The 27,982-nt window shown below is 37.8% G+C and overlaps 5 protein-coding genes across 11 annotated transcripts; 2 read left to right on the top strand and 3 right to left on the bottom strand.

Annotated features, from left to right (window-relative positions):
- The first annotated feature begins 2,647 nt into the window (after nucleotides 1–2,647).
- LOC117570824 (prostacyclin receptor) lies at nucleotides 2,648–8,265 on the top strand. The gene is made up of 5 exons (XM_034252687.2): nucleotides 2,648–3,339; nucleotides 6,043–6,259; nucleotides 6,326–6,518; nucleotides 7,281–7,609; nucleotides 7,665–8,265. The coding sequence occupies exons 1-5, from the start codon at nucleotides 3,113–3,115 to the stop codon at nucleotides 7,929–7,931; spliced, it is 1,233 nt and encodes a 410-aa protein (XP_034108578.1). The 5' UTR covers nucleotides 2,648–3,112; the 3' UTR covers nucleotides 7,932–8,265.
- Nucleotides 8,266–8,874: 609 nt separating this feature from the next.
- Nucleotides 8,875–16,602, bottom strand: LOC117572035 (zinc finger protein on ecdysone puffs). 4 transcript variants are annotated; one of them, XM_034254592.2, is made up of 5 exons: nucleotides 16,421–16,602; nucleotides 15,309–15,455; nucleotides 14,864–15,212; nucleotides 11,952–12,175; nucleotides 8,875–10,916 (listed from the first exon to the last, which is right to left on the bottom strand). In XM_034254592.2, exons 2-5 carry the CDS (start codon nucleotides 15,314–15,316, stop codon nucleotides 9,311–9,313), a joined length of 2,187 nt encoding a protein of 728 aa, XP_034110483.1. In that variant the 5' UTR covers nucleotides 15,317–15,455; nucleotides 16,421–16,602; the 3' UTR covers nucleotides 8,875–9,310. The 4 variants fall into 4 exon arrangements, with proteins under 4 accessions (XP_034110483.1, XP_034110482.1, XP_034110484.1 ...); XM_034254591.2 differs by having other exon boundaries at nucleotides 8,875–10,919; XM_034254593.2 differs by lacking the exon at nucleotides 15,309–15,455 and having other exon boundaries at nucleotides 8,875–10,919.
- Nucleotides 16,603–17,104: 502 nt separating this feature from the next.
- Nucleotides 17,105–22,952, bottom strand: LOC117572036 (NEDD4 family-interacting protein 1-like). 2 transcript variants are annotated; one of them, XM_034254595.2, is made up of 2 exons: nucleotides 22,808–22,952; nucleotides 17,105–18,732 (listed from the first exon to the last, which is right to left on the bottom strand). In XM_034254595.2, exon 2 carries the CDS (start codon nucleotides 18,728–18,730, stop codon nucleotides 17,942–17,944), a length of 789 nt encoding a protein of 262 aa, XP_034110486.1. In that variant the 5' UTR covers nucleotides 18,731–18,732; nucleotides 22,808–22,952; the 3' UTR covers nucleotides 17,105–17,941. The 2 variants fall into 2 exon arrangements, with proteins under 2 accessions (XP_034110486.1, XP_034110487.1); XM_034254596.2 differs by lacking the exon at nucleotides 22,808–22,952 and adding an exon at nucleotides 20,859–20,988.
- LOC117572037 (protein spitz) lies at nucleotides 18,832–22,945 on the bottom strand. Of its 3 annotated transcripts, none has more exons than XM_034254597.2 (2): nucleotides 22,808–22,945; nucleotides 18,832–20,044 (listed from the first exon to the last, which is right to left on the bottom strand). In XM_034254597.2, the coding sequence occupies exon 2, from the start codon at nucleotides 19,860–19,862 to the stop codon at nucleotides 19,182–19,184; it is 681 nt and encodes a 226-aa protein (XP_034110488.1). In that variant the 5' UTR covers nucleotides 19,863–20,044; nucleotides 22,808–22,945; the 3' UTR covers nucleotides 18,832–19,181. The 3 variants fall into 3 exon arrangements, with proteins under 3 accessions (XP_034110488.1, XP_034110489.1, XP_034110490.1); XM_034254598.2 differs by having other exon boundaries at nucleotides 18,832–20,041; nucleotides 22,808–22,944; XM_034254599.2 differs by lacking the exon at nucleotides 22,808–22,945 and adding an exon at nucleotides 20,859–20,951.
- A 601-nt stretch (nucleotides 22,953–23,553) lies between the features above and the next one.
- Nucleotides 23,554–24,381, top strand: LOC117572038 (selenoprotein F). Its single transcript, XM_034254601.2, has 3 exons — nucleotides 23,554–23,677; nucleotides 23,733–23,848; nucleotides 23,906–24,381. The coding sequence occupies exons 1-3, from the start codon at nucleotides 23,630–23,632 to the stop codon at nucleotides 24,282–24,284; spliced, it is 543 nt and encodes a 180-aa protein (XP_034110492.1). The 5' UTR covers nucleotides 23,554–23,629; the 3' UTR covers nucleotides 24,285–24,381.
- The last annotated feature ends 3,601 nt before the right edge of the window (nucleotides 24,382–27,982 follow it).

The following is a 27,982-nucleotide window of genomic DNA, read 5'->3' on the forward strand; positions in this document are numbered from 1 at the left end:
ATCACACAGTCGAGCACACTCGACTGTAGATTTCTTACATGTTTGTAGTTCAATTTATTTAGCTATTCATTAATTGTGTATTTTTTATATGGAAGAATGATTAACTATTCTAATACAAGTAATTTAATTTATGATTCATAAAAAAAAGTCCAATAAATATTGTATATATACATATATGTACATATATACATATTCTTACGCTCTAATTTAATTCTATAAAATAAATTCACTTGCACTCTGTCCTAATTTTAAAACTGTGACCTTTATCGACTCATTGTGATTTGTAATTTCAGAAATTTGTTATTTTTATCGGGTCACCACAATTAACAGCACTTTCTCATTATTGATATAACTTACTGAATTGTCGAGTTATATATACATAGATGTATCGTGTTTGCCCACAAAATAGTTGAGTAAATCACAAGCGTAGGTCATGGAGTGATTCACATCAGTCAACAAATCGCTTAATCTACGTTATCAGCGATTTCGATTGTCAACAAACATACTATATATAGATATATGTATTAAAAATAGTGTAGACAAGCCAGACAGTGGATGTACTTAAAGGTAATTGCCAACTTCATTATCTTATTGACTTATCTAAAGTAGAGAACGTGAGAGAAGAGTTGGCGTTGCAATCATTAATCAGGCACTTTAGGGGAGCAACCCAAATAAATGAATAGAAGAACTTGGCAAATAATACGTTATTATTTATGTATTTCATTTTGCAAACTGAAGTTGTGCCCCAAAAGTGCGGGGGTCAGAGGTCAGTCAACCGCTGCCGGAGCCACGCAAGCTGCCAAAAAGTCATTTTTATGTGCCCCACAAAAAGAAAAGGAAAAACAAAACAAACTCAACTCGGCTCGGCTCGTCTGACGCATAAAGCTGCCAATTTGGGTCTTCACAATTAGCTTTGGCGTGGGTGTGTGTGGCGGCATCAGGATATCAAGGGATATACTCGTAAATTCCAAAGGAATCTATGGGGCCAAGGCAACAGCCGCATTCATGTTTGCCTTTTGTATTGTGCTATATTTCTGTTCTGTTCTCGCCAAATTAGCTAAAAATAGCCGCCTGCGGTTCGCTGCGACGACGACACGAGGACACGCTGCAGGACATCGACGTCAGCATCCGCCAGGCTCATGAATTTGTTAGTCAAGCACTCCACTCAAGTGTCGCTGTAGGCCTCCGTCTCCATCTCCATCTCCGCCTTCGTCTTCGCCTCCACTCCTACTCTCAGCGGCGGCTTTAACAATTACACACGCATTGCGCATACGCCGTGTATGCCGGCCATAAACGGGCCGCACACTTCGCTGTCGCAGTCGCTGCTGCAGTCAGCGTCGCCGTCGCTGTCGACTGCGGCGTCTGGGTGCTCACTTCCGTTTCGCTTTACGGATAATATCGCATTTAGAATGCATTTCGTATGCGCCTCTTTGATCTGAACTCAAGCATTTGCGCCCATTGTAATTATTCTTTCCACAGCATTTGCGGATTGTTTTGCGATTATTGCGCTTATAAATTGTTCCAAAAGTTTTACCCACCAACAAAAAAAAACTATTATTGTACATACTTACATACGCGCGCATTTTATTTTGCCGAGCGACGCGGCACGAACAGTTCCATCGAAAACAAAACATTTTAATTGTTAATTTCGGTGATCGCCCGCGAACCAAATGCAAAACAGTTTATAAAAGGCAATCGAAGCACATGAAATAATGAAAGCACAAAGACGACTAGTGAATACGCTTCTTAAAGTGTGACTGCACTGAGAGAAAAATTGTTAACTAAAATAGGAATTTTTGTTCAAGCTAAAAATGTAGACTTGATTTATCAAGTACAAAGGAAGTTTTTACAATTTTCGTTGTCTTAATAACTTATATTCATATCAACTATACGTAACTCTTTAAGCTTTACATTAAATGTTGGCATACAAGGAATTAATAACAATTTGAATTTAACATAATTTGTTTTGTGTCTAAATTCTAAATAAATAAAAAATAAGTCCTAGTTAGAATTAATACAAAAGTAACATTAATTTTAAAAATAATCATGCATTAAATCAAATAAAAATTATAACTAAATTTCCGAAATTAGTAAATATAGTTAGATTGAAAATACAAAAACAAAATTAATTTCCAAAATATTTATTTACATGTTAACTATTATACAAAATAATATAATTACTAAAAGAAGGGAGTGCAAAGAATTTCGAAAATAGTCCTGCATTAAATATAGTTAAAATAAAAATATAAAGTAAAATTCATTTCCAAAATAATTCTGCATTAAAATATTGCCTCTCAGTATTAATTGATGGTAACGTGTGCATTAAACATGTATTGATGGGATTGCAGATCTCGCATCGGCCTCAACATAAAGTAAAAGTGCATTCAAAGAAACAAAATTGCTAAAGTCAAAGTTAGTAGCTCAACGTAGCTTCCTTTGTATGATTGTTCTCATAGTAGAGTAGAGTACTTTGCATTATCATAAGCATTAACTTGGCGTCGCAGTCGCCGTCGACGCTAACAGCGACCACCAGCAGCGAATTTTTGCCGAGCAGCGACGCACATTCGTGTCGTGTGGCCAACTGTTGAGCATCGTCGTCGTCGTCGTTATTGTCGGCAAGGAACTTCGGCCACCCACTAGAATAAGTAGCAAGAGCAGTAGCTAAAGCAGCAGCAGAGCAGTCGACGCTGCGTCGTTGTCAACGCTGTATTGTTGTCGTCGTCGTCGTTGTCGCTGCCGTTGAAGTCGTCGCTGCTGTTTGTCGTTCGTCATTCTATATCGATGTGTCGCTGCAGACGGTGCACGGAACGTAACAAAACACAGCAAAACAGAAAACTGTGCTGCACCTTAGTGCTTAGTGCTCCTCATCGGCGCGTGCGTAACTGGCAAATAACTTGCATTGACCATACAATCCCTGCCTGATTAATGACCAGATTCGCGTGTGATCGTTGTTCGTAACTAGTTTGCACACTTTTAAGCCAGCTGCAGTTGTCTTCTCTGTGTGTGTTTGTGTGTGGCAAAGTGGCAGCTAGTTGACCAAAAATAAGTAAAACAAATCAAATAAGTAAATAAATATTTGTGGCACGAAAATTTCAATTCAATTAAGTGCAACATGTCGATGTTGAATCTCTCTGCGGCGATTGTAGAGACAGCCACCGCAATGGCAACGGTAAATAACACGGCCGCTTTGACGGCATCTCAAGCGTTGTACAACAATCGCAAGAGATTGATACTGAGCCTGATTGTGATGGGACTCGGAGTGTTGGGAAATTCGTTGGCCCTTATTATTTTGGCGCGTAAAAAGCACAACAAAAACAGCAAATACACGTTCATGTTGCGGTAAGTTGATTGAACGAAATGCGCACATTGCAATTGTATATTACGTATACGTAGTGGTGTACACATACATACAACATATTCGAGTATCGCTGTGTGTAGTGTAATAGTTGTCAAGTGCTTGGCTTTGAGTTCATGGCAGTTGTCTCTGGGGTTTGTTCAACTTGCTAGATATTGTGCGGGTCTCTGAATTTGCATTTGAACCAATCACACTTGAACGGCCTGTCAATTTCAATTGGCTATCTTATCTGCCAAGTATTAGGCTGACTTAGATAGCAACCCAAAAAAAACCAAAAATATAGTTAACATATTCCTGCATATTTATCATCATAATGCTGTCTATTAAATTAACTCCTGCTTCCTACTTTGGCAGGCAGCCAGTAAAGCAGCCAGCATCAATTTTCACATTGAATTCAATTTACGCTGGAAACAATAAACAAATCAGTAAACTGCGTAGAACAGCAATTTGAGAAGACTTCACATTGCGACAAAATTTCCCATCACATAATAAAATGAAATTATCCTTGCTGCGCAGCGTGAAGCTTGTGTGTGCTCTCGAGTGACAAAACAGCTTTTGATCTTGGCTTGGCTTAATTTGATTGATGAATATGTGTGGCACGCTCGACACTTGACGTTGCATTATTTATAGACAGTAGTCCGTGTGGCAATTGCCACTCACTTGCCTGCTACTCTGCACTGCCCGATTGATTCAGCACAAAATGTTTCTTGTCAATTTGTGCCCTAATGGAAAATCTTGTGTGTACGAATTGTGTACACAACACACAACACAAAAAAGTTTACAACCCGGTCATAAATCGCATTTGTAATTACAATTCGCGACTTTTATCTATATATAGAGATACTATATGGAAACATTTCATTTACTCGTCTAGGGATTATCCGCGGTTACACTGTCAATGTTTAGTTCAATAATCATGGGCAAATATTTAGTTTTTGTTCTCTGCTATAAACTATTTGCGCTCGATTTTCCTTTCTCGCCTGTCGAAAGCTAAAAACAATTATTCACAAGCGCAGAGACAAATGATTTTCTTATGTGTGTCGCATGACAATCTATTTTCTCTGCTGCTGGAAAAAACCACAACAAAAAACAAAAATAATATTAAAGTATTTTAGAGAGAGACAATCGCAGTATTTGTCTGTTTGCTCCAAATAGTTAACACTAACAAACTAAAGTAGTACCTCGAATTTTGAATACTCTTCTTGAAGTGCATAGAACTTCAGCAATCATCAAATAATTTCAAATAAATTTGTAATACGATATTTGCAGTGTGAGCAGAATTGCAGATTTTTGGAATATTTTCAACATTTTTTCACGTATTCTAAAATATTTTTAAAGGTTGCCCAATTTTTAAAATTTTTATTCTATTTATACTATATATATTTGTGACTTTGATTTATTGTGAGTTAAAATGTGCATCAGAATTAGCATTATTAAGTTGGTCACATAAATCTTCAGCTAATTTGAATGAAAAATTACGTGAGAGAAATATTAGATAACATATTCAATTGTCTGAATATTAAGTATACGTAACAACTGAGATGTATCTATATACACATAATCACTTTAAATGCAAATGGGATAAACATTAACCCATAAAATAAATGTATTAGAGAGTAAGTAAAATAAAATAATTGTAGTAAGTAGTAAATAAATTCACTAAATAATAATAATAAAAAATAAATCTTTATTGCAAATTTTCAATTTCAATATAATGATATAATATGATTATCTGAGCTGTTAGTTTTTTTTATTATACTAAAAAATGTTTTTGCATATCAAGTTCTTTTCAATCCTTAATAAAACAACGAATATAAAACAAATATAAACGCAAGTAAGCGTGCGACTAAGACCAGAACTGTTATTTATTATATATAAATAAGTATATATCTATTACACATTAAATAAAAATAACAAAGACAGAGGAAAGAGTATTTTTAAAGCACTTACTCTTACAAACTTTGAAGAATTTCAGTTTCATAATAAACTGAAAATAAATATGACAGCCTTAAGGGAAATTCTGTTATTTCTGTAAAATGAAACTCCCACGTGAGCAATAGAAAACATCAAAATTGGAGTATTTTTATTTATTTATTAATATTGATTTTATACAATTTTTGCCACCTTTGACTGCGACAAATCATAGAGAATTAAGTTAAACCCAAGTGTGAAAAGAGTGCGCTGATAAGCCAAGCAATATCTGAGTAGATATGGGAAAAGTTTTGTGTATCTGTCTGACTTGCATTAATCGCAGTATTTGGCGACAGATGTAACACATTGGAGGCTTAAGTAAACACGCAAATAAAACAAAAGCACTGTTGAGGTATTGTGTACTTATTGCCAATTTGTTCGCTCTGTTGCTCTCTACGATGCTGGACAGTTTCAAGTTTGAGTTTGAGTTTGGCCAACTGTGCGAATACGACGCAATTTGCGGGCAATCGATAAAGTTAGCGCATTATTAATGTGACATCATTAAACGTATTTATTGTGTGGAAAACTTTAATTGCACTATTTACGGGCCTAGAAAAGAAAATTGCGCACGCATTACCGAACCGAGCAGCCTTTTCACAGACGAGAACATTCGTCCTGACGTCCGTCTGTCCGCCTCTCTTCATCCAAGCTGCTAATTTATGGACGCACTTACAACGCCTGACTTAATCCCACATCCTTTCCTTTACGCTTTTCAGCTGCCTGGCCACAAACGATTTGATTGGGTTGCTGGGCACGTTAACGACAGCATTGGTCAAATACCATTACCAGGACGAGGAGTTGCCCTTTATAGTCAGGCTTGACTGTATCGGACATGTTGTGTGGCGTTTCTTTGGCGTCAGCTCTGGCTGCATTGCAGCTGTTATGGCTGCCGAACGTTGCATGGCTTTGGCGCGTCCTTTCATCTACCACAAAGTGAGTTACCATACATTTGATTTATTTAAGAAGTGTTTTTATTAATTAATCAATTTATGCTTGCAGCACATCACTTACGAGTTGATCTTGAAGTGCATTGTAAGCATTTTAGTTGTGGCTTTGATTGTGACATTTTTGCCATTCTTTGGCTTTGGCGCCTACATCGATGAATCGAATCCCGATCAATTGAAATGCATACGCTATAGAGATGCGCCTGGAATTGTCAACAAATCCTACTCCATATTCTTTATGGCATTTGGTAAGTGTTCGTTGAGTTGTTTTATATATTATATTTAATTTACGAAGTTTTAGTAAATAAGAGTTACCGATTTAAAAAGCAATTGGGGCTCAAAGATTTCAAAAATAAATAAAAAGCTTATTTATATTATGTTTAAATGACAATTTTTCTCTGTATATTCTCTTAAAAAATTCTTTTAGAATTTTTCTATATTATTTTTCTTTGAAACATATTTTTTTTACGTAAAACAAAGCCAAATAAGCAAATACATTTTAAAGCCGTTTACAGTACTATATAAAACAGGTGTGAAACAGTTATATTCAAATTGTTAAATGTAAAATGTTCTTAATAAGCAGAAAAGGTCTCCGATCACCATATTCGTAGCTCGAATTTCGTACGACCGTAATAATATTAATAGATTTCAGCAACTAACATTTGAAAGATACAAAGGAACTGCGCGAGTTTATTTTAGATTTTTTAAAAAGTTCCCCCAATTTTATATCTTTCATGTGACTAAGATTATACTGTTTTTTATTCGTTATTTTTTACTTGTGTGCAATATTTATGATTCTAAACAAAAATGTCTAGAGCTTCTTACTTGATTTGAATATAAAATTGCTCACATGTATCTTTACGTTTTAATTTGTTAATTAATAGTTTAAATTAAAAATAAATCTCTATTCCAAATTTCCAATTTCAATATATAAAATATGATAATCTGCGGAGTTAGAAAGGAATACCGATCACAATTTATAATCACTTTTTTCGTTAATGTCTTTGCAGGCAGCTTGTTGTGTGTGCTGATCGTGGCCTGCAATTTGTTTGTGGCCCGCGTCTTGTGGATCATTGGCCAGAGTCGCACCACGAAGAACCACTCGCAGTATCGCATGGTGAACCAGAAGAGCGTGCGCACCATCGATCCAGAGAGCAGCAGTGGAACCACACTCTACCAGGCGCAGTACAGCACACATCACAATGCACCGCCACCGCGACAATTTCATCACAGCAACAGCGTCACGATGACGTCGTCCACTTCACCCGATGAGATCAAGTTTGCCAAGCTCATGGCGATACTAAGTCTGTCGTTTGTGGTCTGCTGGATGCCACAGATGGTGAGTTAGTCGAACAGTAATAATAATATTTGATAATAATATTGATCTTTTATAGATTGCCATTCCCTTGGCTATACGTGAGAATCGCGTGCCCAAATCGCATGTCTTCTTCATGATAGCCGATGTCCTGATGGCGATTCATTTCACCCTGGATCCTTACATTTATGTGCTGACGCGCACCAAGAGCATCAACTGGTCGCTCATCAGTTGCATCAAGCGTTGGCGTTGCGGTTGGCGCGGCGGTCGCCTGCAGCGTTCCCAGAGCGATCAGAGTCGCATTCGCACCACGACAACGGAGCAGAATACGCTCGACTTCAACTGACTGCGGGCCCTTTGCATTCGTAGCTCAGCGACGAGTACTGTATGCGATAATGGATGAAAAGAAAAACACAAGTATCTCAATGCTGTGGACACATTCCTTTGAGCCAAAGGAGCTGCCTGTCCCCCCATAAGCCATATAACCATTACCATTACCATATCAGGGCTGAAAAAAACATACTCCATTACGTGAACAAACGCGCCCCCATCCAAATGTCCAAGTGTCCCTAAAGCACCGTTCACATAATCTCAACAAATCTGCACACAATTTGTACAATAATTATGAATTAATATATTAATAGTACTTACTACGAATTAAAATAAAATGTAATCTAAAACACTTGATTTGTTTTAAATTAACTAGTTGAGTTATTTGAAGATTCCACATATTCATTTGGAAGAGTTGTAGAGGGATTTCGTTTCAGATTTGGGATTTTCTAGAACTCTTTGCAATAACATGAATATGGAATCATTTGTCATGTGGCGTAATAATAACATATAGTCAGTTTATAAAACGATTGATTCAAATCGGAGAAACCGAGTAACTTAAATCATTTTTTACAAATCTGTTGACTAAACATGAATTTGGTATCCTCATAATATAGTCATCACTTCCCATAATTACGAAGTATAATAAGTTTATAAAACGATTGATTCAAATCAGAAAAATAGAAAAAGAGAAGTGCTTGAGTTATTTGAAGACTCGAAATAGTAATTTAAAATTGATTCCGAAAATGTTTTTTTTTTTTAATTTGTATCAAATTTTGTAAAAGAATTAAAGATCCTCTATACAATAACACTAACATTTGATTTAGGATAGTTCTTCGTGTGGCAGCCTTATAAGAGTAATCCAATCCAGGAAATTTATATCTAAATCTAAACTTAGACGCTGAAAAAAGAATATTTGAAATTCTCCCAACTATTTAAAATGTTAAATTAGAAAACAATTATGTATTTTTTTTTCTTGTACAAGTAAGTTTTTTATTTTAAAATTTAATCATTACATAGTTTGAATGCGTTTTTGTTGTTTTGTTTCGTTTTGTTAATATTGTAGTATTTCTTTGTATATGGTTTTAATTTTATTTTCTTGATTTGTGTTTGCAATCGAAGACACAGAATCTTTGCGAAATATTCGGCGATGATTCATGCCTGTGTCCATTACAAAAACGTTTATGCAAAATGAGGTGAAAATGTCACTATAGAATAGTTCAGTTTTAGGGGGGGAAGGGGAAACTAGGAGAATCTCCCACAAATTGAGTGTGTGTGTTTGTGGAAATTGTTTAAGAGTAATGAATACATAACATTAAGTTATGGTTAATTAAATATGTTTTATGTGGTATTGTGTCTTATGCCCAGGTATTGCCGACCTCTAAATCTCTCCCTCTAGTATCGGTTGTAACGTCCACGCGCACGGTTTCGCTGCGGCGTTGCCTTGGGACCAGCAGCTGGGGATGCAGCGGCGGCAGCAGCAGCAGCTGCGGCGACGGCGCGTGGCTTCTTGGCTGGCGATGGAGCAACCTCTGGGGTGGCAGCAGCCGGTGTGGCAGCTGCAGCGGGAGCTGCTGGTGTGGTGGCCGCAGCCGGGGCTGGTGTGGCAGCAGCGGCGGGTGTGGCTGGAGCAGCCTTAGCTGCCGGTTTGGCTGCTGGCTCGGGTTTAGCTGGTGTAGCTGGCTGTGCGACGGGAGCGGGTGTGGGAACTGGAGTTGGCTCTGGCTCGGGTTCCGGTTCTGGCTCTGCCTCGGCTTCTTCTTCCTCCTCTTCCTGGGCGTCCATCTCGTCGCCGTTGTCTTCGCCAGCGGCTTCCTCGCCACCCTCCTCCTCACCTTCGGCATTCTCGTTCATCTCGAAGTCCTCATCGTCGCCTGTGGCCTCCGATGGATCGTAGAGCTCACCCTCAGCACCCTCGGCTGCCTCATCGCCAGCACCCTCGGCAGCTGGAGCCTCAGACTCCTCGACCTTGCGCTTCTTGCGCTCATTCTCCTCAATGGCAGCGGCTGCGCGCTTTTGTGCAATCTTCGTGTCGCTGGACTTCTCGTTGATGAACTTGAGGAAGTTGCGGTGATGGGTGGCTGTGCGTGAGTGAATCTCAGCGGTGATCTCTGTGTCAAAGAACTTGCTGCAGACAGCGCACTCGAAGCACTCCAGCTTCGAGATGAGGGCAGCACCAACGGGACGCTGCCAATTGTATTTGGGCAGGCGAGTGTCCACATCGCTGGGGATCTCATCGCCCTCGGCAAAGTCAAGGATGCAGTCCTCGGCATCGACGGGCAGAGCCACCTCTTCCTCCTCCTGACTCTCGTTGAGATCTTCACCCTCCTTGGTTTCATCGGCAGCCTCCTCACCCTCCTTGGCCTCCTCGCCCTCAGCTTCCTCGCCCTCGGCGCCCTCCTCAGGCTCCTTTTTGATCTCGGTGGATTCCTCACCCTCCTTCTTTATGGGCTTCTTCTTGCGCTTCTGTGGTGGACGCAGATCGCGTGTCTCCTCCTCAGCCGTACTGATAGGCAACGTCTGGCGCTTGCGTTCGCCAACCTTCGTGTTGTTCTCAGCAGCCTTCTTCAGATGATCAGCCGACAGCAAATGGGTGTCGTAATCGATGCGTGTGGCAAACTCCTTGTTGCATTCCACGCACTTGGGATGCAAGAACTTCTTCAGCTGCAAATGTCCCTCGGACTTGCGATGAGTCGAGATGTGTCCATGGAAATTCAGATCACACATGGTGCAGTAATCCAGCTGACGTTGCTTGCTCTTTCCCATGCGCTTCAGACGGTCGAACTCAATAGATTTGAGCTGCTCAGCAAGTTTGGCCTCCTGACGAATCATGTTGGCCTTGAGGCGGTAGCTCTCCTCAATGCCCTCGCGCATCATCAGATGGGTGCGTCCCTTGATGTGATTCTCAAACGAATTGGCATCCCACATGTGCTTCTTGCACAGATGACAGTAGAACATATCATTCGGCACGCTAGCGTACGGCGATTCCTTGGGTGTTGCGCTACTTTAATCCAGCATAAAAGTGGATTTCATTGGGAGGTAAAGAATGAAAAGAAATTAGATTAGTTGTGAATGCTTCAAGGATGTGAACAGACGCGTCTGGTAGCGTGTGGCTGACTAGCTATTGGGCGGCAGCATAGACGTCACGCTGAAATGCTTTATTTAGTTGGGATATCACAGATATTACAGATTACAAAATATTAAAAGATCTTGGCCTAAGCTTATGAGGAATGAATGATTATGATACGGATGATGTAATATGCGATTAAAACAGTTCTTGTACATCACAAACAAATACATTAAGAAATGTGCCCCCCACATTAGAAAAAATCTGGTAATTTATGATGCAAAATTTAGTAATACGATCGGACAACAAAAATTCTTAGAAAACATTACGATTTACTAATTCTAAAGTAAGTCGAATCTCACATTCGGAAAATCCGAAGATTAAACAAATGTATTTTCCCCGAAAATTGTTAATGAATTCAAAAATATGCAAAGCACTAAATAACAAAACAAAAGCAAAATAAAAACAAAAATATTTGTACGTATGAGAACAATTAACAATCAATCTGAAAATATTTCGTTGATCAATCCATGCCATATACTACGCAACCCGGTTCGCTAACAGACGCCAACGACCAGAAAGAAAAGGATGTGTTTTGTCTATTCAAAACATAATATAAAAAAAACAAATAATAAGAGGACTGTTGTTTCCACTCATCCACTTGTTGGAAATTATTTGTGATTATTTTTGGAGAACTTATCATATTTCATATATATATATATTGAGTATTGTATCAGATGCATTCGAAAAATTGGAAATCAAGTACTTAAAAATATTTGCAGTTTTTTGTTTCAGAAAAATTGATGCATTGATAACAAAAATTATTTGTAGATATTATATATTTTTTGTAGGAAGATGAAAAATTGCGAATTGAGCAATCTTTCGGCTGTCTTTTTGGTAAATATTGTATTGGAAATTTGATTTTTTAAATTGGATTTTTTGTTTAAGTAGTTGTAGTTGTACTCTTACCTCTCAATTTTCTTTTCGCCAGGAGTAATTTCCTTCTTTTTATTAGTGTTGGCATTTTTAGCCAAAAGTTTCTTGGCACGATCAAAAGCATTCTGCTTACGAATGCCGCCGGCGCCCTGCTTTTGGGGGGGCTTGGGACCACCAGTAACGCCACGATTTTGGAAACCTCCTTGGCCACGACGATTATTGAGACGATTGCCGGCACCGCCACCGCGATTGACCATCTTTATCATTTAAGATTTGTTTCGAACACATACATTTTAGCGTATTTTTCGTTATTACAATACATTAAAGTAGTTGGTATAGATAGTTTTTGGTTGATTGGTTGGTTGGGTAGGTAGATAGTGACAGTATTATATATATATAATATACAAGATCGAACAGAGTTTTGTAAATATTCGTAATTAAATGGAAATGCATGGAATACACATGGAATATATAGATCGTGCGATCGATAATATATATAGTAGTAGTAGTAAATCAATCGTTATGAAATTTACAATTATAAATTGTCAAGAGTTATTCAAATAAATAATAACAAACGAGTTGACACATTTATGGTACATAAACCATTTACAATATTCAGTTTTTTGTTTTTAAAGGTGATTGGAATATTAGTTTTCCATATTTGACGTGGGGTGGATGGAAAATTCAAAAATTTCGATTTTTTTATAGATACACAAATACATATAGAAAAGTAGTTGATATGATTTAAATATATATATAAAGATATAGATAAACAGATGTATATTATTGGTCAAATCGGCGGAGCGGTCGCGCAATCAGTCGACGGGGATGTTTTTGTTGTTGAAGTCGTTGGCGTGGCGGCGCGTGGCGTGGCATTTTATTTATTTTTGAGATGTTTTTTAGACATTGTGTTCAACACAAACGGGCGGCATGGAAACATGGAAACCGAATTGTGGTTTCGATTTCGAGTGAGTTTCAATCAGAGCAGGAACGTTGAAGAAGAGTGGCGATGCATTTGATTTTTATATTGATAGTTTGATTTGGTTTTGTTTTTTGGTTTTTTAGTTATTTTTGTTTTGTTTTTTTTTTTTGTTTTGGTAATTGCAAGTTGCAGTTGCACCATCAATCAGTACCAGTACCAGATCGGATCGGTTTTTCAGTTTTCAGAGCAGAGCAGATTAGAAGAGAGTTCAATCAATCACAATTATTTCAATCAATCGGTGGCGTCGCATTGGAAGTGGACATCGCATCGCATTTTTACATATATTTTGTACATTTTTGATATTGCGTGTTTTGTGCGTTTTTCAGCAATTCGTGTGTTGTGTACGTCGTTGCCATTTGCGATTATGTTGATATGCATGTTGCAAGTGCCGCAAATTTGCCACATATTGATTTGTATTATATAGTTGTAAATTCCAAGTTCAGTTATATATGATATATATCGGTTTATGCAGTTTTCACACATAAATGTAACAAAAACAAATGATAATTGTGCATAAACATTGCAACAGAAACAAGAGAGAGTAGTTGGCACAGGCGCAGACACAAGAGCAACAGCAACAACAACAACAAAAATGTGGCAGCAACATTGCCCAGCAGCAACGACAACAAGCACATTTGAATATGCAACGCAGCAGTGACGACAACAACGTCGGAGACGACACATCGGCATTTAGATATATACACAGGTGTATATATAGGCACAATATATGGATGCATTCGAAATGCGTTTTTGATTCGATTCGTTTTTTGAGATTGCATCGAATTCGATTATTGGTTTCGTTCGTGTAGAAGAGAATAAAAATAAATATTGGTAAATTAGCAAAATTTGAATTGTGAATTTGTAAAAATCCAAAGATTTTTGATAATTGATATTTGTTTGGTTTTTGTTGTTGCTATTTTTTTTTTTTGTTTGGTTTTGGTAAATTACTTTTTAAATGCCTACTTAGTACAAATATGAATTAAATTACTTTATGCAATCATTTTAAAATGTCATCATACTCTTTTCATCTTTAAATGGAACATTTGTTGGCGGTACTTAATATTTCGTGGTACAAACAATCAAATTCAACAAATTGTGCAGTATACAAACGAAAAAATATTGCATTTAAAATGGAATAAATGCGTTTTTATATCGAAAACCTTCTACTTCTCCTCCTCACAATTTTTTATATTGTACAATCGATATACAATATCAGCAGGGTTCTCTCATTATCGCAAATTTGTTGAATTGTCTTTTAATTTTATTTTCTTTTTTTGGTATTTTACTACAAACTACGCGATTTTTGTTTTGCTTTTTTTTTAGATATTATACAACAACTAGGCTTAAGTAACATAAACAGAGCTAACCAATGTTTGGTGTCATAACAATAAAAAGAGGATTCTTCAGTGGACACGATGAGCGGGAGTTGCTTAGACCAACTAAAGCTGGTTTTTCTTTGAATTTGGTTTAACTTGTTGTGTTTTACAAGAAATTCGCTTAAGGCAATACAAAAATTGTACCTTTTGTTTGGCAATGACAAGAAAGAAATCGAAAATGTGAATTAAAGAGACAATCAATCAAATGAATTGACATTATTAATCGGTATTTAAATCAATATAATGTTCAGATATCACATACTACATAAATTAATGTGAATGTAGGTAAAAAAAATATTCTGTTCAGACAATTAAGATTACATCAAATGATGCGAGTAGAATTGAGGACAAACATAATCTTCACTAGGAATAACTATGTGCAAATATTTAAAAATACAATATGTATTTGATATTAAATTATTTAAGTTTCAACGACAATTCAAGTTAAATCTAAAACAAAGTTAGACTCCGCTGCAACTCATCCACCAAAGAATGGTTTTTAAAGAATAAAATAAAAGAGGAATTCAGCTATTTAAGGCAGCTAGAGAAATAATAATATTTGGCAAACTGGATCATAATATACATACCGGTCCGCCGCGTTGATTGCGATTGCCCATGCCACCGCGTGGCAAGTCGAGGAGCGATGGAGGCTGGTTTCTGAACAGGTTGTTCAGCAAATTGTTGATGGCCTGGGCGTTCATTTGACCGCCGCCTCCACCCTGGCGCATATTGTTGCCAAACTGTCCGCCGCCGCCGGGATTCTGCGACTCCCAGGGTGACATATTCATGCCGCCACCGCCGCCCATGCGATTGGCGCCCATGGGGCCGCCATATTGATTGCCGCCACCGCCAAAGTTGCGATTGCGATTCTGGTTGCCGCGGAATGCCATGTTGCCCTTGCCCAACTGTTGTTGCGGATTGCCGTTAATCTTTACACTGGAAAAATAAATATAAAAGAGAAATATGTTAAACATGCATTTCACGTATTTTCTCATTATGTTTGCAGAATTTTCTTGGAAACACTCGGCATACCTGGTCATAATTTTGAGTGGATTTTTGTGGGATTGTTGGGATGTTGGAATATGAATGTATATATGTGTGTGTAGGTGAATGCAGGTAGTGTGGGTGAGGAGTTACAACAAAGCGAAAAATCTAATACAAATGATAATGTCGCAGGCGCTGAAATAAAATAACGGCACAATGAAAAGAAAATGCAAAACAAATTGTTTATTGGTATTAGTTTGATAAGTGTTAGTGCATTATAAGTATGAATGATTTTTGTTTACATGCATTGTGTATGTATCCAAGGGGTGCACGACCCAAGCGCACACACAGATACAAATACAACTACAAATGTATACGCTGGCAAAGCATCAACACAGATGAGGGTAGAACGCATACAGACGCGTCCGCCGTTGACAATGAAAAAACGTATGACGTAGTAACATGCATGTGATATGCAGGCACCTATGTATTATAGAATGCTACCTGTTTCAATACAATATGCAGAAAACAGCTTCAAAAAGAAATGAGCACAAGAAGAGCACGAAAAACTGGTTTCGACACCTCGAAATTTAATAAACCGGCTAAAGAGAAAAAGTGGCAACAGCCGCGAGAGAGCGAGATGGCAGAAGGTGAATGCCTATCTACAAAAATTAAGATGGCGGCCCAGCATATGTGTGTGTATTAGTTTGTGAACTGAGACACCGCCAAGCGCTGAGTCAGAAGCCGGCGATATGAAAATTTTTTAAACTCTTTATTGCAATTATTCACTAATCTTATGAATTGCAGTGATAACAAATATTTTAACTTTTCGCGTAAATCACCAACTGTTTTGTAGTTTGTTATAGTGAAAATTGTATAGTATTTTGGACGCAAATAGTTAGTAACTACAACTACTGTACTTTTTGTTAGAGCAAATATTGCATAATAGAAAACTACTTGCAGTAATGCAGCGATAATATAGATTGTTAATTTTTTCGCCAGGGCCAGAGTATACAGCAATGAAAATCAATAATTTGATTGCAGACTGTCTAGCCGGGCCAGACGATTGAGGAAAAAATCCTCCAACAGATACACACAACATCCCGAAATATTTTCCACATGCAATGAAAAAACTGAAAAATATAACATTGTACACTTACGTTCTTGTTGCTGCTGAATGTATTACCGCTTCGCAATATATTTAAATAATTTTTTCACGCTTTAAGTTCTATTTAATTTGATCTATATTAAAGATGGCCGTCTGTTGTGAAAATATGATTTTTTCACACACGAACGAAGCAACTGCGTGCTGGTATATACACACTTACACAAGTAATGTGCACAGCTTACTACGACAATGGTTAACAGTGTGACCAAAAATTCAAACTGTAAACATACAGTTTTACTACGAAAAATCTACCACTGCGGCAACAACCAGCTGGTTTGATTCAACAAGGCAGAGAGGTTTTATTTAATGATCTTGAAAGATCGCGTAGATATTATTTTAATAAAATTAAGTTTATTTAAAACTCTGACATACAATGATAAAATATTTACAAATTTAATTTGGAATATACCAAAAGACCGGCAACTAGTGGATAGTGTTGTAAGTCTATTCAATGTCAGAGCGTTGCCATATCAGGTATTTTAACGCTTCAGGTACCCATTGTGATAACAGATAGTAACCTCTTATGCGCGCCCATTCAAATTTAAAGTTAAGAAACTAACATAAAGCCGTTAATTTTTTTTTTAAGATTTTTATTAATTTGCATAAAACTGACGCATATTTTCGGTATGCGCCCTTGCAATGCATATTTCAATTATACATACAAAGGGATTAAACATATTAATTATAAACGTTATATTAGCAATAATCGTAATTATAATAGTTTGTGATTTATCTAGCAAAATTACCGCTGGCCTTTTTGTGTAACTGTTTTAAGTACCACAGCAAATAGTAGATTTCAATAATAAAAATATGGTGGCATATTCATCTAGGCTGTTTGTGTTCCTTTGTGTTTTTGTCTTTTTTGCAATTTGTTTTCTACTAACAAAAGAATAGAGAAGCTACTACGGCGAGACATCTATACACACATTTACATATACAAGTACAAGTACAATTACATCAATTACGATGGCCCTGGCTGCTTCTCTCTAAAAAAAACAAGGTGCCCAAAAGGTGCAGCGAAACAGGGATCCAAGTGAATCCTTGTCGCATCTCTCACTACTCTGTGCGCACATCTTTCACTTTTTTTCATATTCTTTTAGTTTTTTTCTTTTCATATATATGTTGATATGCTCGAAATATACATAAACAACATAATTATTATCATTATGCTAGCTTTGTGTTGTTGTTTGTTTGTCATTTGAAACTGATTTGTGGATTTAACTTGCGCTAATTAACATAGTAACTACAGAAACACTAACCAATAGTAAGTTCGCAATTAGTTTTTCTCTTTCTTATACTTTTTTTGTTGTGTTGGTTTTTTTTGGGATCGAAATGAAATATTTGGGAGTCTAACGCAATCGCCGTCGTGTCATCGTCGTCATCATCGTCTTTGCCACAATCATCACCATCATCATCATCATAATCACGCATTTCAAACAACTCGCACACTTAACGTATTTACATAACCCGCCGACTGTGACAACGATGACATCGACGGCGACGGCGCCCGCACCTAGTAGAAGAAGAGCAGCCGCTCCTGGGCCGATGCGGAGAGCAGACGCCAGGATCGCTTGATGCTCACATACTGAATGAGCGCACGAATGGCGATCAGAAAGCCAAAGGCGCAAATTAACCACCACAGCCAAGAGTTCTCATGCGATGCCAAGTCCGTTGAATGCTTCACGATCAGCGTCCACTTGGCCAGCGACAGTCCAAAGCCGGACAATGCTCCATAACGGGCGGCAATTGTGTGACAGAAACAGGTTAGCATCAGAAAGCCAATCCAATTGAAGAGAAATGCGACCATGAAAGCCGTGATAAACATTATGTCCGTGCCGAGCAAATTGTCTGTCGTCGACAGACTGTTGTCCGGATCGCTGGCATCGATGGCAATGAATGTTAGAGCCGGCTGCGCCGAGCGAACGGCTCCGGGACCATCGCGCAACGGATTCGGAGGCAGTGGCAACAACGGATTCGGCGGCGGCGGCAACTGTTGCGTCGATGGCAAAGTTAGAAATGCGGGCGGCAGCTCTCCATTCAACGATTTCTCCATTTGCACCTCCTCATAAGTGGGCAACTTGCCGTGCAGCTCCTGGGGCAGCGCCAAATCGTTCTGCGTCTGTGTCGCGTCCACGGCGTGTGTGGTCAACGCCAGCGATGGCATCTGCGGTGGCAATGCCACCTGTTGGCCACCCAGACCCTGTGCATCCGGCTCATAAGGTGGCGGGGCACTGAAGTCAGCTTTTGGTGGTCCAAGTGCATCGTCTCCCTGCCCCGAAGGCGGCTGATTGTTGTGCGGCATAACTGCAAAAAGGAATACAGAAATAAATTATAAATTAAGATCAATAAAATATAGTTGCAAGCTGTAAGCAAAACTTGGAGATCATCTGAGTTGTTTAAAAGTCAGTTTTGGTCTTTAGGTTTTTTCTTTTGAATTTATTTTTATTTTTTAAACGTTAATAGTTTAGGTTAACGTGGCATTTCGTATTAAATTATTAAATAATTAGGCATTAAATTAGGTATCAAAAAATGGGCGGCTAGCTGCCAAAATTGCATTGCGTTAATTTCAGCTCTCGCTCTCTTTCACGAAGTTTATCGTCATCGTTTGGAAGGCACTCAAATACTTTCAAGTTTTGGTTAAAAAGTTACCACAAAATAAAAAGAAACAAAAGTCAAGTCGATTAATAAATATTACAAAAAAATAAACAGTTTAAGGATTAAAAGGACATTCGCTGCAGCAGTTTTTTAGTAGTTCAATGCCTTTCTCTCTCATGGCTTGTAGCCGACTGAAGATACGCCTGCTCCAGGGTTAAAATGCGACTATGATGCGGTCCAAATGGACGTCGCGCTATGCGCAATGGCTTTAGCCCGTCCACCTCATCGACGCCGGCATTCTCGAATGCCATGTCCGCCACATCGTTGCCACCACCACCGGCATGAAGCTTCTGCTTCGCTTGCTTCTCGTGCCGCAGATACAGGACCACACAGCACATGGCCATAAAGATGACAGCGAGCGTGGCGCCACTCACAATGCTCGCCTTCTCCAGCATCACACGATTCCTTGTGGGCAAGTAGGTGCCATCGATCTCCTTGTACTCGCATCGGGGTCCCATAAATCCGAGTGCACACTCGCAATTGTACAGCACCTCGTTGTGGATCTCGACGGTGAAGCAGGTGGCATCATTCAGGCAATACCATGCCGCATAGGTGGGCGGACAGCGAAAGATCGGAAATGTGATATTGGGTCGCGATGGTGTCGTCAATGCAATCACATTGTCGGGCGCCGTCGAGGGGGCGACGGTGGTGGATGCAGCCTCTGGTGGTGGTGCCTCTGGACGGGGTTTGGTTATGGCACGCGATGAGCAGGCGGCGGTTATCGATAGCAGGCAAGCGGAGGCAGCGATTAGCGGCAGCAGCAGCAGCGGAAGTCTCATCTTTGACACGAGATCGATTTTTGAATTTGTTTTTGTTTATTTTGGGGCTTAGCGGCGCATGGCAGCAGCAGGCAGGAATGTTTGTGGTGGTGGTGGTGGTTGTTTGTGGTTGGTGAGATGAATGTGTCTATCGTTATCGTTATCGATATCAAGTTTTGCTTTTTTTGTTTGTTGGTGCGCTGCTGCAACAGAATAAAAGCAAAGTGCAATTAAAATTCAACTCAAAATTCATAAAGTGTGCATGTGTGTGTCTGTGTGTATGAGTGTGAGTTGTGCCGAGTGAGTGAGTGAGTGTATTAGTGCCTGCCTGCTACTGCTAGGCCAGCCTTGCCCTCAATCTCATTCACACACTGTCTCTCTTTCTGTCTCTTTCGTTCTCTGTCTCGCCCTCTAAGCTTTTTGCACCGCGCGTTGCATTGCACCCCGCCCCGCACACGGTTTGGGTATCGACCTGAGTGGAAAATAACAAAGCAACTTATTAATTATCGAAACAAAAAAAAAACAATTCAAGTTTTACAAACTAATACACAAATTACACAGTTTATTTACCTGCCAGCTGTTTTTTTTTACTTTTTTTGTTTACACAGTTTGCACTTGCATTTATCGCTTTTGTTGTTTTTTTTTTAATTATTATTATTTACACTCAGAACATTTCACAAGGCAGGCGAAAGTAGCCAGGTTCATTCAATGCGCACTTGAACGAAACACGCGAGCTTAACAACTATGACACAAGTACGACTACAAAATACCCTGCACTATAACTTTTCACGGTGCAATTAGGGAATGATTAAAATTCTAATTAACTATTTTATATTAGAAATTCGCAGATAGAAACCCCATATTTATCCTCGATAAAACTAACTCAAACTAATTCTAGCTTTATTTTTCCGGGTCAGGCTAGCTATTACTAATTAATTCACTATGCCTATTTAATTAGTATTCCTGTGTTGTAACTTGATTAATTAACAGGCGCTCGGTCGTTTATATGTTAAATACCTGTTGTTAGTCCTTGACATTAACGGCACTTGGGCGGCTCGTAAAAATAGTCGTAAACACGCAGAAGCAGTGTGACCAGCGTAGCTTTACAAACTGGCAGCAGTCTGACAAACGGCCGACAAGAGAATGAATGAATGAGTGCAATTAGATTGACCTTTTGCTCAATTGAATGCTCATGTGAATACAATTTCGAATAACTCGGCAGCAGCTAAAAATAGTTGCCCTCCTCAAGATATGCGTGGAGCTTATTAGCAAACAATAAAATAAAATAAAAGAGTAAATAAAACCACCAAGGGTGCTAAAAAATACGAAAACACGCAATTGCCGCGCAGTTTACTCAGATTTCAGTTTCTAATGCGGGTTTCTAATGAACAAGCACAATGGGGTTGGAGGTGGGCGTAGGCATACACTAACACACACATGCAAACGAACATTCGCATGAATTTACTTGTAGGCAGGCAGACTGATCGTGCCTCTGCTTCTTCTTCGTCATAGTACAGTATCGTTTTGCGAGTAACCAGTACCAAGTTACGAGTAGGAGTATTTTTACTCAAATTACTGCTGCTTTGTAGCAGTGTGTACGCACACATGTGTTGTAACAGTGTGTACACATATACATTTGTGTGTATATTAATTACATGCCGACAGATGACGAGCAGCTGACTGGACGTCTTGGTGTGTAGAAATAATCGCTGATTAGGCGATATGAATAACAATGAAACCCATTGATAAGGGCAATACATTTGACGTTGAGTCATTTTCGTTGGAAACTGAACTCTCACTGTATAAACAAAATAAAATTGGCATGGAATCGCAAGAAATCAAGCAGTTAGATAAACACCAGTGAGAGAGGGAGAGAGAAGGGTGATAATAAGTAGCTCAACACTTTGGCGTGGGACGTAGAAATCTAACAACACAGCACAGCACATAGACTACATACCTAAATATGCATGTGATTGCTGATGTGTGTGTGTATATACTTATATGGCGTGTTAGACAGGTAGGTAGCACCAGGTATATTGTTGGATTACAAAGGCGGAGAGAATTTTGAAGGTCTCGTGTGTTGGTGTTGATAAGAAATTTGAGAGTGAGCGACAGCTGCAGTTCTTCTTATTATTGTGATGCAGCAGGTGTGAATGATGCAGACATACACATATATATACATATATACACGCACACACATGCAGCTGCGCCCTAAACCAGTTAAACGAGACATGAGCTGAGGCGGAAGTTGCCTGCATCGAAGACCTTAAGCAGCAGTTTCCGTCTAGTCTGTTGCAGCTTCACGCAAACTGCATGAAAAACTTGAATGAACAAGCATGCGTATGTTCTTGCTATATACACAGCTAAGAACCGTTACCAAACAGCATGTATGCGGGAAGAAGGGGGAGACTGACAAAACAAGAACAAGAGCTTCAACTTTGTTCGTGCTCATGCAAAAGCTCAGCGATTGGCTATTGTTGTGCAAGAGCTAGGGAATTAATTCACTGGCACTTGTTGAAAAATATGAATCAAAATAAACAGGTCCCGCAACACTTTTTATTGCAGTGAATAAATAACATTTTAACACCGTGGTGAAATATCAACAACACAGAGCTCGCTCGCTATTATTAATTCAATAATCAAAACACAAACAAGGCAACACATACACAAACTCACACATATACACTCAACAGTGCCATGTAAACATCTGCATATGCATGTGAGTGTGTATGTACACACTTCGCTTCAAGATGCTCCCCTGGAGCTGTTTCTAACCCCCTTCCACTCAAACGAAAAACGTTTCTGTAATATTTCTATTTCTGTTGCTCTCTCTATACTATCGGCTAACCAAGCAATTCAACAGCAAAACTAGAACTCGGCACACTCTCAATGCAATGCCTAATTTTATTTTTACAACAATCGAAATTTGGATTTCGTATACCGATTTAGGTTTTCTATTTATTCACCTTTTCTTTTCAATGCGTTTGTTCGTTGATTGAGTTTTCACTTTTGCGCAGCGCGTTCGTGTGTTGCTCTCTACACAAATTCAGTTATTGATTTGCCAAAAAAGTAAATAATACCGAGTGCACGCACAATACTGTTTGTTTTCTTTAGCCAACAATTAAATTAGGTTACACACGTTTCGTTTCTTAAATTTTGAAAAAGTTGTATTTCTTTATCAATTATTTTTACTTTTAAATCGTAAATCAATGGAACAAAACAAATGCGACTACGTGAGCCACATTCTTCTTCTTCAGTAAATTTTCTAGAGATGGTGAACGAAACATCGATGCATCGATAGTACTATCGATGTTTTGAATCTGCAGTTAATTTCAGTGTGACCACTTTGTTGAGATTATGCAAATTATACCACTAGGCTTTCTGATGACATTATTATTAGTGATGTGATTACATTTTGTTGAGTGTTTTATATTTAAATTTATTAAAGCATCGATCTTCCTTTGTTGTTTAGTATACTTTTAATTTAAATAAAATAGCCAGAAATGTATACAAGGATAAAGAAATTGATTTTCTTACCGTGTTGCCTTAATTTTGAATCCAGTGTGTCGCATATACCTATTAGCATTTTTAAATTATCTGTTTAAAAATTAATTAATCGCAGTAGACAAATTAAATGATAGTCGGAAAAATCCTTTAAAAATACTAGATTCTATTTCGGCTGTCGATGCATAACAATCGATATCTCTTCACAACAATCGATAATTCGATAGCTCTATTAATTTTGTAAACAACGACGTGGTAGTAGAATATAAAATTTATAATAAAATATGATAAAATACGGTCTATATCTTATTGCAGTATTAGTGCTAATCAGCGTAAGTATTATACACATTCTTAAGGGTCTGCATCTCATTTATTATTTGTTTTCAGTGCCAAAGCAATGCTGAATTTACGGCAGCTGATTGCCGGGAGTTGGGCTTCATTAAAACACAGTTAATGTGCTCGAACTGTGAAAAACTCGATGATTTTGGATTGGAAACCTTAAAGTAGGTAGCCTATTTAAATGATAATCTAATTAATACTAATCGAAAACTCATTAACAGACCGCATTGCAAGCAATGCTGCACTCAAGATCAGCAACCGGCTGCACAACGCACCTATGCCAAGGCCATTCTAGAGGTTTGCACCTGCAAATTCCGAGCTTATCCCCAGATACAGGCATTCATACAGAGCGGCCGGCCAGCCAAATTCCCCAATTTGCAAATCAAATATGTGCGTGGTCTGGATCCGATTGTCAAGCTCCTCGATGCCAGCGGCAAGGTGCAAGAAACATTATCAATTACCAAATGGAATACAGACACCGTTGAGGAGTTCTTTGAGACCCATTTGGCTAAGGAGGGCAAAGAGGGCAAGAGCTCGTATAGCGTGGTTGAGGATGCGGACGATGATGACGAAGATTACCTACGTACCAACAGAATATAAAATGAGTACTGATATTGATATTGTACCTACTTTCTGCATTCTTTATTTAGTAGCCAATGTAATAAAGCTAGCCTAGTGTTTAGGAGTCACAGTCGAATCGTGAGCTTTTTATGGTTTGTGAGCAGAGCTTTCGGCACAGTTCACAGTTTTAGGGGCAATGTCTGGCTGCGGTTTGAGAGCGAGGCATGCGCCGCACCACAGTTTGAAAGTCCAGTTAACCGTTTCTAATTTTAACGTCGAAATTATTGATTCATCATATGAATTATGTACATATACATATGTATATATGTATGTATTTTTTATTTGTCGCATTGTGTTATCAATTTGCCGCAATAACAATGTCTGACTATTGTTGTTTTGGGCATTGGGCCCAGACCGACCTAAGCGGTACTTTACCCGCCGTCCATGTATGACGTATTAATCCCCCCTCATTCTAACAATGAAAGAAATCAAATATTTGCTCAGTCTGTTAAATAGTCATTCACTAAATTGGCATGGCAAATAACAAAAGTGTTTAATTTGCTTGCGTGACCGCTTTTGCTCACCTTTCTCACTTTTGTTACTGTCTCTGGGTCTGTTTCCTATTTGTTTGTTACTGAACAGCGCATGTGCACACGTTTTAGCCAAAGTGAGGTTAGATTTGCGCTGCACTTATTTACACGATTCTACTTATTGCAATAGTATATACATAAATGTATATATAAGTACTTTGCTCAATATCGCCTGTTTACGTTTCATTACAATGCATATTCATATTTGTGCTTATTTTATTTATTACGGCTCTAGAACTTGTTGTTGTTGATGGTTTTAATCATAGCCTGATCCACAGTGGGGCAAGGTGTATTTGAAATGTTAACTATGAAAATAATTTTTGAAATTTCCCAGTTTTACTTACTTACATACGTAGTTACCAATATTTTCCTAACATTTCACCAATATTTTCATCTCTTTTAAAGCAGTATATTCATATATGACTGACTGTCACGCCCTAATGCCAATCAATAGGATGACTTGTGATCAATACCAATTGCTTTCCGTATGACTATTCAATGCATATTGCATTATTGTTATGCACGGCAGCTGCCTCAGCCCAGGGACCTTATCATTGTATGCCATAAAGCGCATTCAACTGTTTGGCAAAATTGCACACACAAGCACAACACGTACATATATGTATGTGTGTTTATACCAACACACTGTAAGCTCTCCCCCCCTGTGAAGCGAAATTCAAGCATGGGGCGCTGGCTGCGTCTCGGAATGTCGTTTAAGGCGCCCCCTAGATTGCTAGCCGCGTTTGCTTTGTTGTTGTTGTTCTACTATTTCTCTCGTGTTTGCTGATAACATTTGCGCCTTTTGCTGCCAAGAATCGAACCGGTCATGGAAGAGAGTGGGGAGCAGCGCATGATAACGATAATGACGCTATAGTCAAAGCGTCATCGCTTCTATTAGCACGACAATTTGATTTGATTTTAGCACTTCATTAAGAAATAACACGAACTGCTCGTCTCGTCTACTACTATGCAGCACAACGACAACCAAAAAGAAAAAAACAGAATGCTCTTCTCACTCCCACTCCCACTGCAAATCGCTCTCCCTCTCTCTCTCTGTAGATCTTTCGCTCGCTCTTTTGTGCGACTTGCCCTTTCAGCGTTGACAGTATCAGCAAAGTCAAAGCGAACAACGTTATTAAACAAAATCAAAAGCTTGATTTAGAAATTGCGATTTGCGCTTTGCTTTGTCTTATGCTCTTATAAGCGCAGGGTATTTTAATTAATTCAATTGGTTAAATATAATTCTTGTTATTGACAAGTACTGACTACTACAACAGCCGGATCCAAAGCATTCAATATTATTTATAGCCTGTACATAGAGTGGAAATTTTTATTTTTCTAATCTTAGCATATTTTCTAATAATAGTTAATAAAATTTATCGTTGAACGCAAGTTGCACACAAAGAACTATTAATTTGGATGTGTATAAGACTTGTGCTCATACCTCTTATATTTGTGCTTATTAGAGGAATTAAGGCTTGTATTTATACTTCCTCTTATACTTGTGTTGCATGTGTCGTCCCTTTCTACCGCACTTAATCATAGCTAAATAGGACTAAAAATGTCCCCACTCTGAACTTTGCTTACTAAATTTAGTCCACGCCGTAAACTGCGCCGCGCTTATAAAACAAAGCAAAACATATAATACTAATAAAAATAACAACAGTTTTTGCTAATTGTAATCATCACAGTACAATTTGTAAGTGTGTGTGTGTGTGCAATTAAAAAATGTCTGTCAACTGCATGCTTTTGATTTACATGCTCGTGCTCATAAGTTGACGTGCAATTATTCCGCACTCATTTAATTATTTTAGTCTATGGAATTCCATTGGAGGTGCACGTAGATAATAAAAGAATTCTCGTATTTTGATTTAAAATTAAATGTAAGATTTATTTGAAACAAATAACTGTGTTATTACATTGAATATACTCTTATTCCTGTTGCTTGGATTTCTTCTATTTTTGTTTTTTTTTTTGTTTCCATAATTTAGAAATGTAATTATATATTACATACACAATTACTTAGTTTGTATTGTAATAGTATCATGTATAATCTAATACATACACATTTTTCGGTTTATTTTGAACTTTTGCAGAGTCCAAAAAACAGCAACAACACACAGCAATTAAAATAACAAAAATGTTGCTGTTAGTATTTTTATTAATTTTTTTTTATTGTTGTTGCTGTTTCTAGCCAGAGCCAGTTCTCTCTCTCCCTCTCTTTAAACGTCGTTCACAAATATATTTTTTTGTTGTTTTAAATATTAATTTTTCGCATCTTTTTTTTGATTTTCTTTTTGCATAGTTTTGTAAAGGATTTAAAGTTTACTTATGTAGTTTATAACTAGAGTTTTACATTGACATTAAAAAAGGAAAATGTATGTATATTTTATGCAAAAATCTTGTTACTATAATTAACAATATTATTATTATTAATATTATGTATAAGTTCTGGTACTCAATTAATAAAACGTTTTGCACTTTTAAAGCCTGTTACTCGCTCTTCTTTTTTGTCGTTTCTTAAAAATTTGTATTACTCGTATTCGCTTAATAAATTTATATATATATTATATATACTCTTTACATAATTTCATATTCATTTTTTTTCGCTTGAATTTGGAATTGAATTGAAAATAAAAAACAATTGTGATTTAATTTTGGTACGAAGAATTTCATGTGTAAGTGTTACGGAGTGTGGTAATTATGTTATTTAAGATTTCATTTGCGGTTTTGTGTGTGTTTAATTTATTTTATTTATGCCTCCTAACTAAGTATTTTATATTTAGCTTTAAGGTTTGTAAAAAATGTTGAGTAGTTCGTTTTTTTCTTTTGATTTATTTGTGGTTGCAATTTCGTGATGTTTGTCGCGTTTGTATTTTTTTTAATTTAATATTTAAGTTACAGTAAATAGATCTGCAACAGTTTCTTCCTTTCTGTCTCTCTGGCCAAATATGTCAGGTGTTTTATAAACTATATATTTAGCTATATGTATGTATATATGGTAACTATTTATTTTGTGATACTGCATTTTAAAGACAGGGCATGGCGAATGAATCAAGGACACCTCGAAAAATTATCATTTTTATTTTGTGTTATTCGATAAGTGTGCAAGGAACACTTTGAATTTTTGTTTAAATAGATAATGTT

The sequence above is a fragment of the Drosophila albomicans genome, chromosome 3 (assembly GCF_009650485.2).
Source record: "Drosophila albomicans strain 15112-1751.03 chromosome 3, ASM965048v2, whole genome shotgun sequence".
NCBI lineage: Eukaryota > Metazoa > Arthropoda > Insecta > Diptera > Drosophilidae > Drosophila > Drosophila albomicans.